Source organism: Plectropomus leopardus, chromosome 11 (genome assembly GCF_026936395.1).
Source record: "Plectropomus leopardus strain MGB_pleo_1.0 chromosome 11, ASM2693639v1, whole genome shotgun sequence".
In the NCBI taxonomy this organism is placed as follows: Eukaryota; Metazoa; Chordata; class Actinopteri; order Perciformes; family Serranidae; genus Plectropomus; species Plectropomus leopardus.
The window spans coordinates 13,032,911-13,051,039 of record NC_142186.1 but is presented as its reverse complement, the minus strand read 5'-3'; the positions used below and the strand labels follow the sequence as shown (position 1 = coordinate 13,051,039).

Below are 18,129 nucleotides of genomic sequence, written 5' to 3'. Positions count from 1 at the left end.
GTTTTGTTGTGCTCACGTGGACAGACATGCACACTTTCACATACACGTGCACAGCAAAGAGTATAGCGGAGACTGGAGAAAGTGCTGTCTCATCTCGTCCCTGTTTTTCAATTAACTACCCTGACCGCTAAAGCTGTCTAGCTAGTCCATAAAGTAATATAAATCAACACCAGTTTGCACATCTATACCTGCAAACATTTTACTGTAATTAATCAACTTATTGAGCTTTTCAGAAGGCTTGTCATTGTAGCAGTTTTTATTCATTTTGATGTTACTGAATCTTTAGAATAAAGATGATATTGCTGACACATTTGACACATTTTTGCTGGTAACAGTACACATATGTATACACACATGTATCTTGTATCTATAGTTGATAAACTTAACACATTGGCAGCAGTTTAACCATTAGGGAAATAAAATAGGAACACGTGTTAGATGTTGCTGTCTAATCAATATTTAATATCATAAAGATCCAAAAAATGTTTGTTGTTTTGCAAAGGGATACCTGATAGCAGAGGCTTTGAGTGATATTAAGATATACCATAATTAGCTCCTGCTTAATCAAAGCATTTTTTTTCACTTCCTGCTGGGTTTTTAGTGAGTTTGTATTGCTCTGTGTGACTGTCTGGAGACCAGAGCTCTTAGATCAAAACTACTGAGTTGGTGTATAGTGTCATCTCTGCGTTCCTATCCTTTGGGCATGAACTCCTCTCTGCAGCCCCCTCCCCCTCTCTGTCTTCCTGTATCTCTGCACTTCTGCCTTTCCCCTCTACCATCCACTCTTTCATCACCCTTTCCTCTTGGTAGTGGTTTCCATGGTGATGCAATTCACTGTCACATAAAGTGTCGAGGGCATTGTGCACATGTTCATATGTGTTTGTCCCATCAAAATATTCTCTCGGAGACCTTGAGAGCATCATGAAAATCCCTTTTATTACCCCACATAGAAACAGACAAAGTATGGCCATCTGTTTAGTAGATAATAAGGCAATTATCTACAAAGATTTACAGCTAATCTCATCCACAGTGGAAATGTTGGCACTTTGCACTGCGCTGGATTTCCTATTAGGCCAAACTTAATTGTCCACACTTGTGTAATTTACACATGGCGGATTTCAGATGTAGAGAAAGAGTAAAGGAAGCGGGGATGAGAGGAGAGTAAGACAGAGGGGTGAGGGAGAGAGAGATGACAGCTATGGACTACTGTATTGTCAATGTGATCTGAATACAATCATATGAACCAATGGCACCCCCTACTGCTTGAAAATATGTACTGCATTCTTAATGTACTGTAGATGTGAATATTTTAACTATGTGCATACATTGTATTTGTGTGTGTTTGAAGGTGCTGGATTGGATAGAAAACCACGGTGAGGCCTTCCTCAGTAAACACACTGGTGTTGGAAAGTCTCTACACAGAGCCAGGGCTCTGCAGAAGAGACATGAAGACTTTGAGGAGGTTGCGCAGGTGAGTTTTAAGTTCAGAGCTATAAGCAGATCTTCATCCTGTGACAGGCTTTTCCCTTTAGGGAACAAATGTGCACTCTGAAGAAGAAAAAATTAAGGTCTAAAAGTTGGGTTCAAGTGTGTAAAATTAGTAATGGCAAAATCATATGTCAGAGGACATAGTTGCTTAAATAATGATCTAGATTTGACATTAGTGTATAGTCCTCGAACAATTAAAAAAAACAGTAAGAATTCAGTCTTTGAGACTGAATGCAGTCAGCTGCAACAGTCAAGTGTATAAGGTATTGTATTCTCATTTTAAACATACTTAATGTTAACATTTCAGAACACCTACACCAATGCTGACAAGTTGCTAGAGGCAGCAGAGCAGCTGGCCCAGACCGGAGAGTGTGACCCAGAGGAAATTTACCAGGCTGCCCACCAGCTAGAAGATCGAATCCAGGACTTTGTGCGACGTGTTGAGCAGCGTAAAGTCCTGCTGGACATGTCTGTGGCCTTCCACACACATGTCAAAGAGGTGTGTATTTTTGCTTCACTCCTCTCTTTAACCATAATGAACATAATTACCACAAATCCAAAGTATATGCTACTAATACTTTATGAGGACAGGAACCACGAAGATAGAGGGTTTAATATTTGAAGATGATTCTCCAGCTTTCATCATATGCAGGGATGACAGTAAAAACCTTGTCATATCCTTGTCCACCATAAACAACTGACTGATTAGTATTTTTTGCTGTTGCCTTCACACTCCACGGTAATAAGGCAAACAAATAGGAAATTATTTTTTAATCGTTACCATTTTAGATAAGGTCTAAATGACAATGGTGATGTAATGGTCATTTTGCTTTATATATTCATACATAAGGGATCTCTGCAATCAAAGTTGCAGTTGCATAATTCTAGCAATAAGTCACTGCCATCCATTTTAGGACTTTTATATGACACACAAGTGTAATGGAGACAATGTGTCAATCCGGGGGCGGCCTCTAGCTCAGTGAGTGGAGCGTCTGCCCCATGTCTGCTGAGTCCTTTGCAGCGGCCGATAGTCAATTCCAGCCTTCTACCCATTCATCCCCATTCTCTCTCCCCCTTTCCTGTCACTCTCTGACTGCACTCTAATAAATATTAGCCTTGGATAGAATTAATAGCCTCGAACCTATGTGATGTGCTCATGATTATTCTCCTTCAAGGACTTTTACATGGACAATGTCCATATGACTGAATTAATTTATCAAATTTTCTAATACAACCTTTAGGTGAAATGCCATCAAATTGCAGGATTGATCACAATTTATTTTTGCATTTGACATTTGTCTCATTTGCTAACTGTGATAAATTGTATTTTATGTCAAACGGGCCACAGAGATTTGAATTATTTTGCTTATATATCACAAAGTTCAGGAGCTATGATCAAAATCAAAGTGCTTTGTACATTGGCACCAAAAATACCTAAGAATTTACTTTTTAAGTTATTGCCTTCATAGTAAGAGTAACGTGTGTGTGTGTGTGTGTGTGTGTGTGTGTGTGTGTGTGTGTTCGTTCCTGCAAGTCATTTCTCCCTTTGCAAACATCTGTGCTTTCCTTTGCTTCTGTAGTGCACTTGTGTTTACACAAATTAAAGGCAATCTGCCCCAAACTGCCTTCTCCTTCACTGTGATAATAACAATCATGCCTTTAATTTCCCTTATTTGTATTTACTTTATTCCTTAAAAAAATGAATAAAGAACACACAAACTACTCAGTGACAGGGAAGGGATCCGTACATGCTGTGTTACTGTGGTGCTCTTCACTAAGCCACTCCTGTCATTGTATTATGGTAATGTCAAAGTCATGCATAGCACATCTTTGACTGTCAAAATTAACCTGTGCTCTGCGTGTGTTAACACTACATCCTGTTTACATAGACTCACAGAGACAGTCAGAGCCATGGTGTTATTAATGAAGCTAGTCTTTAATGTCCATATGGACTAATCACCTTCATCCCATCTGTCAGCTCACACTGGTGCAGGTCACTGTGCTTGTGTGTATGTTTGTGTGTGTGTGTGTGTGTGTGTGTGTGTGTGTGTGTGTGTGTGTGTGTGTGTGTGTGTGTGTGTGTGTGTGTGTGCGTGCGTGCGTGCGTGCGTGCGTGCGTGCGTGCGTGCGTGCGTGTGTGTGCGTGTATGCTTGCACGTGCATGTCCTCCTGTGTGTGTGTCTATGTGTGCATGCCTGAATGTTTCCAACTCTCCTGCCCATCACCTCTTCTAGTTCGGTTGAAGCCGTTGGATGTAGTCCAGCATGTTGAAAGGCAACAAACGGTTCACTGTGGAGAGAGAGGACGAACTACATTGCAAGAGAGGGGATTCATCTGCACTGATATTCATGAAAAACACAAATGAAGTCTCTCTGCTCCAAAAGGCATTGTCCCGTAGTAATTTCTAATTTTGTTAATAAATTTACATTAGTCGCAAAAAGGAAGGTGTAACCTTCTGGATTTAAATTGGCATTTGCATATTTGGTTGACAAACAATGGCGTCTATGTCTATCTAGATGTTCGGTATAATGTAACATAGTTTATGTTACTAAGTGGATGATGGTAACAATACCAAAAGTAGACGTGTTTGTGAGTAGGCAGTGTGGGTGTTAGACAAATCGTGGGTGCCAGGGTCTCTCTCCTGCAGCCTGGATGTTGTGCCAGGGCTTCAGAGCGCTGAGCCAATTCACCCAGATGGCTAATCTGTTACAAAGATGACCATTCAGAAAAACACCAGCTTTGAGCAGAACTGGTTGGATTTAATTTCTGTCTCCCATCTTCTGTCTGTCCATTTGGCAGCTTGTCTATCGGTTCCTACATCTGTGTTTAACTCACAGTGCTCTGTGTGTCTGCCCCGCCTCATCTCAGCATGTGTACTCTGCTCACAGCAGGACTGTTTAGTTTGCTTCCTGCTTTTTTCCCCTCCCTTCTTGGAGGTGTAACACTACATGAGGCTACATTTTAACTGGCTTGGCTTTCCTGTCAATCACTGTTAGCTGTGGACGTGGTTGGAGGAGCTTCAGAAGGAACTTCTGGATGATGTGTATGCAGAGTCGGTGGAAGCGGTGCAGGACCTGATCAAACGTTTCGGGCAGCAGCAGCAGACCACCTTGCAGGCAACTGTCAATGTCATCAAGGAGGGAGAGGACCTCATACAACAGCTCAGGTGACAGTTATTAATAATACATGCTATACTAGTGTGTGCATATGTTAATATGTAATAGATACTCAGGATAATCCACACTTACACAATGCATTAACAAATGCAAACACACTCTCTTAACACAAGTTTTTATCCAGAGTAGTTCAGAGTGACGATATTACAACAAGATTCCTGAGTCACTGAAATTACTTACTAAATACACAATATAAGGGGAATGCATAGCCTAAGGCCTGATTTGACTTTTTTATCTGTGATCATTAGACAATCATGTGGTAGTGGGGTGAAAGGAAAATAAATACTAAAGCTACAGAGAATGATAGAAATGATTTTCACTAACAGACTGCACTGAGAAAAGGAAAGGGAAAATCATCCAAAAGAAAACATTCAGTTTTCTTTGACTTCCTAAGGGATGTCGTTACAGAAACTGGCAGCCACATCTTTGACCATAACTACCCTCTAAATCCTCTGAATCTGACCTCTCTCCACAGAGACTCGGCCATCTCGAGCAACAAGACTCCCCACAACAGCTCCATGGCCCACATTGAGAGTGTGCTGCAGCAGCTGGACGAGGCCCAGGGCCAGATGGAGGAGTTGTTCCAAGAAAGGAAGATCAAACTGGAGCTCTTCCTCCAGCTCCGCATCTTTGAGAGGGACGCCATAGATGTGAGTAGGCAGGAGATGGAGGCTTGGTGCATGATGAATATTTATTTTTGCAAAAGTGAGAGTGAGCAGATGAAGTAGAGCAGGGGAAGATGGGGTTTGGGTTCGCACAGGGTTTAAACAGCAAGAAAGGGGTGATAAGGGAAGGAATGTATGGACTTGCACTTGTAATGTCCAAGGGGAGAATAGCTGGAAAACACATGAAAAACATACCCACAGCATAACGGTGGTGGATGAAGGGAAGAAATTAAGCCCTATAGTAGCACACAAATGTGTTTATGGTTCCTTAGAATTCAAGGTGAAAAGGAGATTAGAAATTAAAATTGCATGAAGTGGCAGTTAAAAATGTTCCATATTACCCCATTTGTCTTTAAAAATGCACTTTTCCTTGAATGTAAAAGATCAATTGCAATTGGCAAGCGACACACTGGAAAACCGAAATGACTGTGACTCTGAGCTGATGGACTGTTACACAGTTAAAGTGAGATTCAGTCCTGTAGTGAGGATTCCTGCTGGTTCAAAGCTTGGTTGAATTCACAGTGATACTCTCACATGTGCTACATTAAAAAAGTATTTAGTTCCACTTGACACATCTCATACACTGACTCATTCTAATTTGGTTTCCCCCTCCCCAACCAGCAATTGGCGGCATTGGTATCCACTAATTCCTGAATGTCCCACTGTGAGAGTGAATGCTTTTCTCAGCTGGTGCTCAGATGTGATAACTGCTCTTTTAAAATATGTTTCATTATTTTACTCGAGATGTTTATCGTCGCTGTCAAATCAGATTCGTTGAACTATACTATGTTGACAGATGAATTTCACTCAGTCTCTTTGGAGGAAAAGCTTAAAGCAGAGACACAGGTTTTTAATTCATGATGATAGTACAAGTAAAAGGTGGAAAGTAAGTGTCAGTGTATGAAAATGGTTTGCCATAATAATTACATTCCTTGTGGGATGTGAGATCAGTTTAATTAGCCAGTGGCATGGCTCGAGGGACAGCAGTGTCACTGTGTCAGCATAGCTTGTCAAATATCTCAATATCTGCTGGATGGCAGGATGAAGACAATGAATTCTAATGAGTTTAGTGACTTTTCCACTAGCATGTTTATGTTTGTGGTTTGGGTTAAATGTCTCAACAACTATTGGCTGGATTACCACAACAATGGTAACAGACATTTGTGTCCCCATTAGGATGAATTGTAGTCACTTTGACAATTTCCTGACTTTTTCTTTAGCCCAATTATCAAGTTAAAATTTTGATGCATACAACTTTTTGGTTTATCCTGGCAAAACCAATGACATCCTCATCAGGCACAGTTGTTTTTGTTTGTTTGTTTGTTTGTTTGTTTGTTTGTTTGTTTGTTTGTTTGTTTGTTTAGTGCTTATTAGCAGTGGTGGAATCTAACTAAATACATTTACCACTGCACTGAACAGCTTTACTTAGTAGTGACTTTATTTGTGTTTATTTATATTTTGTATCATCAATCTCAATTTGCAAATAGGTTGTAATACAGTATATTATTGTCTGTTAATCCACTCAGCAGTTTATAGAGTAATTTCAATGAGCTTTAGCTTTACCAGACGCAGCATTAAAGTAATGCACACATTAATGCCTCAACAATTATAATCCAGTAATATAAGGTTATGTATCTATCTGAAACTGGCCATTCTGCATGATAAGTACTTTAACTTTTGGTAGTCTAAGTATTTGTTTATGCTAACACTTTTGCACTTTTACTTGAGTAAGATTTTGAATGCAGGACTTTTACTTGTAGCAGAGTAATTTTACTAAAGTAAAAGATAAGAATACTTCGTCCACCACTGCTAATTAGGAAATGTAAACATGCCAACACGCTAAATAAGGATGTGTTAACATAACATAACATAACATAACATAACTTTTGAAGCATCATTTGGTTCTACTACCTATACAACCTGACAGAGCTGTTTGCATGCTTTTGGACTCTTGTCATGATGTGTCTTTAAATGCAAAAAGTTTGACTTTTCAGGTAAATGTTATAATGCCTGCCAAACCTGATTTAACAGGTGGAATTTTAGGCCAAGCACCGTTTGTTTGTATTAATTATCAGATGGTTATCTAATTATTATTATGGTTCTATTAATACCTACAACTATTGCTTTACCTTTCCTGCATTGTCATGTGCCTTTCTGGACACAAACAAAATCCATTATGTGCACAGTGTGCATGGTATGGAAGTGTTTTATAACATGCTGCTCATGAGTTAATTCTCCTTTGCTGTGTGCTGATAGGAGTTCTTCGGTTGGTTTCAAGTCTTTTGTGTCTGTGTTGCAAAGTCCAAAAGAACAGATAAGTCTCGCATTAGCTCTGCATGTCAAGCCAGGGAATGGTGGTGAATCTGCTAATCTCTCATGTCGAACACTGAAGTCCGCCCACACATACACACACATAGACAACGGATTAATGTGACACAGTACTGAAGCATGAAGATGGGTGGAGGAGGGATTGTCTCCCTCCTCTCCCTGCCCACACACACACACACACACACACACACACACACACACACACACACACACACACGCACAGTGACACTCCCTCTTGGCTTGAATGGGGTTGTGTATTGGAGGTAAGAGCATGGGGTTGAGGTGAGACATGCACTTGTCTCACAGCGCTTTCTTCTTGGACGATAAGCTCTGTATCAGTGCACGCCACAGAGAAGGAAAGAAAAGTGAGGAGAATTATCTCCTCCGTTAGTTAGTTTCCACAGTGTTGCGAGCTGAAGGAGATGGTCTTTTTGCACACAGAGGGCATTTTACTCAACTGTAAGAGGAGAGGAGAGCAGAGTGCAAATGAGTTCTTGGTAAGTTTATACTTTGTTGCGAGATTTGTAAAATTTCAAGATTGGTTGGAGAGGGTATTATATTATTCTGCTATAAAAACATTTGGTGTCCTAGGCATGGAAATTGTGTTTTTATACAAGTAGATTTTATAGCGGGGGATTTTGTGTCAATCCAAATTCCTGGAGTACTGTGTCATAAGTCAAGCACGCTTTTCTCCTGGATCAGAAAAAAGTGCTCTTTACGGCAAAAAAGGTTTACCTTCCTTTTCATTTAAACATGTTAAATTATAGCAATTCTTCAAAGCCAAATGGCATGTTATTGCTTTTGGCGTTTGTGGTTTAGTACATTTTGTCTTTGATGAAAGCCCACAGTCGTCGCACACACTTGGAATTTCTCTGTGCTAGCACTAACAACAGGATCCACAAGAATAATTGTACTTGGTGAAACTGCAGCTTAGTGACAGCTGGGGTTTGGAGGTAAACTTGAGAATAAACACTGATAGCTATTTGGTTCCCTGTGACTCAGATTTCATTGTCCGTATCTGGAGAATTAGAGAGAAGCACAGTTTATCCTACTCAAAGAAACCAAGTGGAAGAGAGAAATGATAAGAGTCAGAAAACAATGACTTTTCTGAGATTTTGTTTTGTTTGGAACATGTACTCATTGATACTAATTGTAGACCTGTGTATACTGAGTACAATTTTGGCTGGATACTTAAAACAGCATTTTGTGTTTGCGTTTAAATATGTCCTGACTTTTACTTGACTAGGAGCACTTGGCAGCTATCCCCTGGTTTTCTGTAAATGTTGCGCATGACAAATAGCATACACATACAGTTAGCCTGCAGTAAACTATTATTGCTAAAATGCAGCCCCATCCTTTGCCAAGTTTTACATTTTATGTGCTGTTGCTGCACTTTGAATCAGACCTCTATCTGTAGCACTTTTGGTGTTCTGACATACATCAACAGGACTGTATTAGTTCTAGCCAGGTGAAGAACCTGAGAGATACTGGAAATTAAATATAGCTTGGCTTGAGAGGATCACATCCTCATGCATATTAAATTTCATGTCAGGAATCTTCTTACTTACTAACTGTGTTTCTATCTGATTGTAGTAAAGTTTACAGACATGCAAATATTAATGTTCTTCTGTCCCTCTCTACATCTCTCTGACTGTGATTATCACTCTTTCCCTGTTTTCTTTTCAAGCTACATTTAAACTCACAGACTTTCCTTTTTTTAGTCCATTCATTTGATTTTCACCATTACTGGCGGTCTTTTAAGGCACAAGATAGCGGTGTCTGAATTGAAGAGGACAGCTGCCAAAGCATCTTATTTTCATTTATGTACACAGATCAGATTTTAACACTGTTATGAGCTACAGCATGACGCATTCCCATTTCTGTAGTCACTAACTCTAATAGATGTCCAGTTGTCAGGGCATGGTAACTCCATTAGTTTATAAGGTTACAGAACAGCTGAATGTAGAACAGACACGAGGTTCAAACTGTTTCAGACTTTTTCCCATGTCCCTAAAGTAGTTAAGAGCATGCAATTTGATCAGTTTTGTCTTTTGTGAATCAAGATATAGCCAAAGAATGGTCAATGTCAATAATAAAATCTGACATTGTGATATAATGTCACATTACACCAGGCCTCTCATAGAACCTAGTGGTTCAGTCTATTTCAACACATAAGAGTCCAATCTTAAATAAAGCATTGGAAAAGGAGTAAAATAATTAAAGTACCAATTTCTATGCAACAGTTACACACGACAGGTTCAGTACAATCATCTTCTTCATGCCATTATTTCCTTAGGTACAATATATGCCCAGTGGTCAAGGAATTATTCAAATCCTTTACTTAAGTAAAAGTACTAAAACCACTCTTGAAAAATACTCTGTTACAAGTACGACTTGTGTAGGAAATGTTGCTTAAGTAAGAGTAATTAGATAGTTAGGTAGTCAAGAACATGTAATTAAAGTATTAAAGCAAAAGTACCTTCTCTAGAAAAATCGAAAAAAAAAAAAAAGAAATGTAGTGGAGCAAAAGTCTGTGGCATTAAAAGAACAGACTCGAGCAAAGTACAAGTATCTCAAATTTATACTTAAGTACAGTGCTTGAGTAAGTGTACTTAGTTACATTCCATCAGTGTATATGCCATACAGTTGACAGAAAAGCTGTTTTCACTCACAAATGACCTCTGATGGTATCTAGCTAATCTGACATCTTTGCTCACTGTGTTGCTGTTAATGAAACTTTACACTTTCTGCAGATGTTGCACTGTAAATGCCTTGCAGGAGAGGGAGTCCTCAACATCACATAGCAGTGACAGTATGCACTACGTCAAACAGCGAATCACAGGGATTATTACATTTATAGGTCAACTATTTTGAAATACACTTAACATACAGTACTTACACTTACAAAATGGCACATTGTAATTAACACCAGTTTCTTGTTTTCTTGTAACATTCTCTCTTCAGGTACAGTAAAAAAAAAGCCAGCCTCAGCCACTATTTCAAAATATATGGTAACTCCACATGCCCCAGAGCAAGAGGTTGTGATTCTGAATTAAGCATAGACTAAACTTCCTGAGTCAGTTAAAATATTAAAAAAAGACATAGAAGAAAACCATTGACAGGCAGAGCTGGATGGTGCCAGGATGAAGGTGCCCCTAGTATCATGATTCAGTCTGTGTGGGCAGTCAGAGACGAGCACTGACATCTCAGTACATCTGCTTTACCAGCCATGCATCACCAGTGTAATATGTTATCCGTTATTATGGCAGTCAGCATGGTGCTGGGTCACAGCGATTAAACTGTCTGACTTAGTATTCAAAAATCCTCTTAATCATCAAATAATATGGTATATGATAATAAAAAAAGACTTTTGCTGTGATATACAGTCCAGTTTGTGCTGAAGAATAATTATTGTAAGACATCTTGTTATCTTAGCCGTGTAGTATTTGCGTCATAAAACCTGCTCCTGGGATCAAATTCAGAGATTTGTCACACATATCATATAATCTATCTCTCCCCCCATTTTTCCTTTTGACCGTCAAATGATGTCTGAAATGCAAGCAAGGGGCGTCCATTGGCTCAGTAGATAAAGCAGGCGCCTCATATATGAAGGCAGTGTCCTAGCGGCCGCAGTTTCGATTCCAGCTCACAGCCCTTTGCTGCGTGTCATCCCCTCTCTCTCTACCCCTTTCACGCTATCGATCCTCTGTCCTATCTAATAAAGGCAAAATGCCAAAAAAACAAAAATCTTTAAAGGAAAAAAAAGAAATGCAAGCAAAATCATTTTAAACTAGAAATTTATTTTTGTTATGTTCTATATCATCTTTCAGTAATTTTAGTGAATGAGTTAAAAGTTTATTTACCTATTTTTTCAAATTCTCTACATGAGTTAACCTTTTTTTTCTGTCTCACTCTCTCTGTCCCCCTCATCAGATCATCTCAGACCTAGAGTCATGGAACGAGGAACTGTCCCAGCAGATGAGTGACTTTGACACAGAGGACCTGACGTTGGCTGAGCAGAGGCTACAGCATCATGCAGACAAAGCACTTACTATGAACAACCTCACCTTTGATGTCATCCACCAGGGACAAGAGCTGCTGCAGTATGTCACAGAGGTCCAGGCGTCTGGTGAGTGAGGGAATAGAAACATGAAATAACAGTGAAGTATTCTTTTTTAAGCACAGACTAAATGTTCCACTGACATACCTTATGCTCCTCATATTTTGTAATATGAATGGTAAGGCTGATGTTAAAGAAATAGAGGTGTAATTCAAATTTAATGTGCACAGAAAAAAGATTGTTGGCCAAAAGGTCTGTGAGAAAGTTTAGGAGAGTACAAATTTCGCTGACATCATGCAAAAATCTGGCTCTGCAGTCAGCCAGCTCAGCTGCTGCTGCTAGCTGCATGGCTACCTTAATGGTAGCAGTTGTTCCTCTGTAGTTTGCCAATAACTTACCAGTGCCAACTTTGCAGCTAGCGTCACAAGTGGCACACAATGCTGCAATGGAACGCAGAACTAAAATGTGAAAGCGGATTATGACAATGCTAAATTTGTCAAAAAAGAAAAAGATCTGGGCTGAAATCTCTATATGAATAATTTTTAAAATGCCTAATCTGTATCCATCCGGCTTTTGCTACTCTATACAGGTAACATAAAGTACATTCATGACATAGATATTTTATACCTTTCCCTTTCATTCCACTAAAGCTGTTACTAATAATTATTTTTGTTGTTGATTAATCTGCCGATTGTTTTCTAGATTATTCAACTATTGTTTAATCCATAAAATGTCAGAAAATAGTGAAACATATCTTAAGTGATGTCTTTAAATGTCTTGTATTGTCAGTCAAAAACTCAAAGATATTCAGTTTAATATGATTTTAAAAAAAAAAAAACAGAGAAAATCATCAGGAGATCTCCCTATTTGAGAGGCCAAAAAGAATATTTCCTGAAATTTTTGCATGAAAAATTACTGAGCTGAGTAAATGATTATTAAAATCGATGGCAATTATTTTACTGTTGACCAGCGAATCAATGAGTCAACTAGTTTTTGCTTTAAATTTGACATAACGTTTGTGGATTCAGCAGGGATGTGTACAGAACTGCTAAATACGTCAATCTCCATTTACCCCTGACAGTAACAGGAAGTGATAATGAGTGAATAACTAGAAACATAAACAGAAAATAGACAAAATATATGGTTATTGGTAACCTGATAAAATGTCTATCTCAGGTGTGGAGCTGTTGTGCGACAGAGATGTGGACATGGCCACAAGGGTCCAGGACCTGCTGGAGTTTCTCCATGAGAAGCAGCAGGAGTTGGACCTGGCAGCAGAGCAGCACAGGAGACATCTGGAGCAATGTGTTCAGTTAAGGCATCTGCAGGCTGAAGTCAAACAGGTACGTACTTGAAGGAGAGGGACAAAAGAGCATAATAAGTATAGACAATGACACAGCTTTAAGACTTTGAAAGCAGTCTAAAAAGCAAGCTACCAAACGGCAAGGTTTTTCTACTTATGAAAGAATTATCCCTGTATTAGGCTCACAAAGTCTGTTTTTAAACAGCTGAAACATATTCTTCAAACATACAGTACGTTGTATTTAGATATTGTAAGTGAAAATGTGTTCATATATGAATGCTCACATGTGCTGTATTTCAGAAATAAACATCCCGCGAGCTATCTGAAGTGCTGAGGTCAAACTGACAAGTGGAAATCCATTCTGACAATTTATTGCCACAGCATACTGTGACGTTACAACAGAGCGTGTTGAAGTGCTAAAAGGCTGAACTTTGTCCTGTCTGTACATGACCATGGGTAGATGACTCATCCTGTGTCAACAACATCTCTCCCTCCTCTTTCTTTCTCTCTCTCTCTCTGTCTGCATATCTTTGTGACTTTGGAGAACAGTCTGAATGATACAGTTTGGTTGGATGTTCAGCCAAGGTTTAAAGAGAGAGGGAGATGAATGGAATTTTTTGTTAGAAAAAAAGGCAAATGGGCCAGAGAGGATCTGACTTAATGGGATGGGAAAAAGATAGAATTTCTTAGTTTATTTGTTGTGTCAGAGAAGAACATGTTGACTCGTGATTCTACTCGTGAGTATTCACTCAGTAGCTGAAAAAAATCACAGCAAGAAAATAGCAAGTTTAAAATGCAGCCTACTGATGTTTGAAAGCAAAACAAAAACAAACATAGAGCCAATTTTCATAACTAGGCCTGTTATTATAGTGATGCAGCTGAATAACTACAAGCTTTCTGTTTTAACTTGCACCAGAATTAATGAAACATTCAACAAAAGTGGTGGCAGATATGATATTGAGACTAAAATAACCAAAATGATACCCAGAGAAAACTGCAGCAAAACACTTCAGAGGATGCCCTGCCATTGTATTAATCTAACAGATCTGACAGTATGATGATAGTGTGATGCCAGTATGATGATGGTGTTATTTTTACTCATCTGCCCACGGAGAGGCAGAGCCATATATACAGCTACGGACTGTTACAGAAATCTATTCATGTCTATGCAGCTGATAGTAATTTATAAATTAGAATAAGCAGTGGCTTTTGGTTTTTAAGATAGCAAATACTTTTAAACCACTTCAAGTACACGTAGTAAACTAATATAGCATGTTTTTATTGCGTGATTCTCTCAGATTACCAAGGAAAATACATCTACACTGCATCAGTCTTACTTTCCCTGACAAAGCCTGGCTCTTATGCCCCCTGCACTACATCCTGGAACATTTCTGCAACCCTGTTAGGCTAAAGTTAGACACAACCATAATCTGCTAATTGTAGGTTGTATATTTCTGCTGCTCTTTTATATCTTTCGACCCTGGCTAGTACAGTACTTCAATTGCTATAGTGTGTTTTCCGTTATTTTGTCTTGTCCCAAACTGAGAAAATGTGACTTGTTATAACTGCTTTCTGCATGCCATTATGAAATAGCATCATTTAAAGATAGGGATTATAGATAGAGCAACTAAGATAAAACAAGTGCATTAAAGTGATGATGACATACTGGAATATATTATGTAAATCTAAAGGGATGCCATGCCACCCTAATGAATCATACATGTGCTCATTATGCCTGATGTTGCAGCATTTTGTCCATGAATTATATCATGTGTTCATACCACTCCTCTGATATTCAGCAGCTAACACCCTAACGCGTCCTGCCTCAGGCGCAATGGAAACATAGGCTCTGTTGAAGTTGCTGAGGAGACACAGTTGTGTTACATCATCACTTTTATAGCCAAGCTTCAGTTGCAGTTCTGCCCATCACCCACACAGCAGGTGTGCATGCTGAGTCAGAAAGAGAGAGGTGACAGACTGTATTTAACATGCCCTTCAGCGAGAACTAGGCCAACAAAACAATGAGCAAATGTGATTTTGTGCTCGTCCAGGAGCGTGTGTGCGAGGCAGGGTATGTGGCAGTTAAATAGATTATGCACAAAGGGGAGAGAGGACGAAGTAAAAAGATGAAGTAGGTAGATGGTGAAAAGTGTGCAAGATAAAATGTATGCAGGATAAAATTGTAGGAGTGAAGGGATTTAAACTGGAACATTATTAGGATGTAAAGGAATGAGGAGGTGGTGATAAAATTATACACACACGCACATACACACACACACACACACACACACACACACACACACACACACACACACACACACACACAACTATACATGGAGAGAGAATGCTTTAGAGCTGATGGAAAAACAAAGAATATTGAGAAATTTGGGAAACATCTTAGACCTTGGTCTATGTTTGAGTTTGATTGATTCTATTTAAAAAGAATTCCAATTAGTTTTAAAAGTTAATAAACAACTAAACTCTATGTGTATCTGTGTGTGTGTGTGTGTGTGTGTGTGTGTGTGTTTTTTTTTTTGTTTTTTTTTTAGGTGCTGGGTTGGATCCGAAATGGCGAGTCCATGCTGAATGCCGGTCTGATCACAGCCAGTTCATTACAAGAAGCCGAACAGCTACAGAAGGAACATGAACAATTTCAACATGCGATAGAGGTAAGTCTCCTCTTCCTGCTCTCTTTTCAGCCTTCATGGAGATTTTAGAAGCAACATGTTGATGTCCATGTGCTTTGTACTTGCAGTTGAAGCTTTCTTTTCCCTCATCCTAAAATCTTCTTATTCCCTTTTATCATTTTTGTCTTGGTACATGTCTGCCTCCTAAATTCTGCATCTTCCTCATCTTTTACCACCCTTCATCCTTCAACCTTTTCCTTTCTAAAACTCATCTCAGGTTTATATGTGTCTCCACCACCTCCCCCTCTCATCACAAGTCACACATGAAATGGAATGATCAATAACAAATATCTCTACCTCGCTCTTTCTTCTCCCTCTGCTTACCTTTCGTCTTTTTACGACTGATTATGCAGGGTGCATTTCCTTTGAACTCTGTCGAGTCTGGCTCATTTTAATGCAGGCCTGTGCCTGACCTACTTCTACAGAGCTCACACACATACCAAGATGCACGCTCAGAAGAAAGCTGTGTATATGATTATTGCTTATGTGAGACTTGAATTTTAACCCGCATGCCACAATTGTAGTCCCTGAAATGCACAATGGGTCTCGCGTGGTGAGAAAAGAGCAAGTGATATGGGAATGTCTTCCTTGATATTACCCAGCAGGTGCTGCAGACATTACCAAAGGTGGCAGGAAGCCCTTCATCCTTTCTTTATCGCATTCTGTTTTCTTTCCCTTTCATGCTCTGAGTCCAGCAAGGAGCAAAAGCCTTATTCTCAGGCATACTGCTATGCCACAAAAATCACCAGATACTGTCCTTTTCACCTCCCTATCTCATTTTCTCTCCAAAATGCTCACCCCAGGACACTCTTTATGACACAGCTACTACTTTTATTTATTTAGCCTTTCCTCTGTTTCTCCCCACTTCTCCACTCTCTAACAAACTGCCCTGGAGGGTCCAACAGGAAGCTGGGGTTGTATTTTCAAAACAATCATTGTGATGTAGAGATTGGTATGACACTTGTTTTTTCTTTTTCCTTTATCTCACCCTTATCCTCCATGCAGAAAACCCATCAGAGTGCACTGCAGGTACAGCAGAAGGCTGAGGCTTTACTCCAGGCAAACCACTACGACATGGATATGATCAGAGACTGTGCAGAAAAGGTATTGCTCAGTTATAATGCATCTCTTGGGGGAAATCATCAATAATTATGTAGGTAGCTTGGTTGTTCTTTTGTTTAAGCTCCAGTTGGTAAACTGATTTGTTTTATTTGACTTAAAGGTGGCAGACCACTGGCAGCAACTGATGCTGAAGATGGAGGACCGACTTAAGCTGGTTAATGCTTCTGTGGCCTTTTATAAGACCTCTGAACAGGTACTTGTGTGTGTAAGGGAATGGGTGCCACCAATGCAACCGGGTGTGCAAAAATGAATTTAAAAAAGGACAACAGGAATTACATTCCCCTTTGTGAACATCAATAGACTTGGAAAGCCAAGGAATGATTAAAAAAATGTCCTTGGATGTGCAGTTTCACAGGTTTCATGAAAATCTAGATCAGGGAAAGGTTGTTGTTGCATTGTGCAGTAGTTTTATGTACTCTATTGTCTGTGTTTCAGGTGTGCAGTGTGTTAGAAAGCCTGGAGCAGGAGTATAAGAGAGAAGAAGACTGGTGTGGAGGTGTTGATAAACTAGGCCCCAACAGTGAGTCGGATCACGTCACCCCCATGATCAGCAAACATCTGGAGCAAAAAGAGGCCTTCCTCAAGGTGAGAAAGAAAATGTTTTTTCAATTTATATGTAAGATAAGACATGTCAGATCACTAGTTATTTGTGAGTCTCTAAGCCCATTGTCAGTATTTTATTTTATATATATACATATATATATATAAAATGTAAGTGACATCTGTTCCTCTTCTGCCACTTACAGGCCTGCACATTAGCCAGACGTAATGCTGATGTCTTCTTGAAGTACCTGCACAGGAACAGTGTCAACATGCCCGGCATGTTGTCCCACGTCAAAGCTCCAGAGACTCAGGTTAAGAGTAAGTAGAGCGGTCAATACTTATCCATTTCTTTCATGCATCTTATTGTAACAAAGATGTTTATTAAGTTGTTATTAGCTTGTTCAACTTTTTCTATCCTAATTTGTCCACAGAATTATAAAACAGGTGTTCAGTATATTTCCTGTGTAATGCTGATGCACAGTAATGCACACACACACTGAATGCATGTATTTTGGTGCTTGTGTTGTTTCATCAGATATCTTGAATGAGTTGCTGCAGAGAGAGAACAGAGTTCTCCACTTCTGGACCATGAGGAAACGGAGGCTGGACCAGTGCCAGCAATATGTTGTGTTTGAACGCAGCGCCAAACAGGTTTGTGCCTATGTGTGTGTGTGTGTGTGTATGTGTGTTCGTGTGTACGTGTGTACTGAACTGAATGGTAGTGTGTGCACTTGCAAAAAGCATAATTCGGATAGAA

General features: G+C 39.4%; 1 protein-coding gene across 2 annotated transcripts in view; it reads left to right on the top strand.

Moving 5' to 3' along the window:
- Positions 1-18,129, top strand: part of triob (trio Rho guanine nucleotide exchange factor b) — a 118,096-nt gene that overhangs the window by 63,394 nt on the left and 36,573 nt on the right. For both annotated transcript variants that reach the window (XM_042490614.2, XM_042490616.2), the window contains 12 exons: positions 1,349-1,471; positions 1,796-1,987; positions 4,485-4,654; positions 5,140-5,314; positions 11,591-11,786; positions 12,894-13,060; positions 15,570-15,689; positions 16,713-16,811; positions 16,930-17,022; positions 17,265-17,414; positions 17,576-17,690; positions 17,908-18,023. In XM_042490614.2, coding sequence (XP_042346548.2) covers positions 1,349-1,471; positions 1,796-1,987; positions 4,485-4,654; positions 5,140-5,314; positions 11,591-11,786; positions 12,894-13,060; positions 15,570-15,689; positions 16,713-16,811; positions 16,930-17,022; positions 17,265-17,414; positions 17,576-17,690; positions 17,908-18,023 — 1,716 coding nt within the window. The remainder of the gene's footprint in view (positions 1-1,348; positions 1,472-1,795; positions 1,988-4,484; positions 4,655-5,139; positions 5,315-11,590; positions 11,787-12,893; positions 13,061-15,569; positions 15,690-16,712; positions 16,812-16,929; positions 17,023-17,264; positions 17,415-17,575; positions 17,691-17,907; positions 18,024-18,129) is intronic.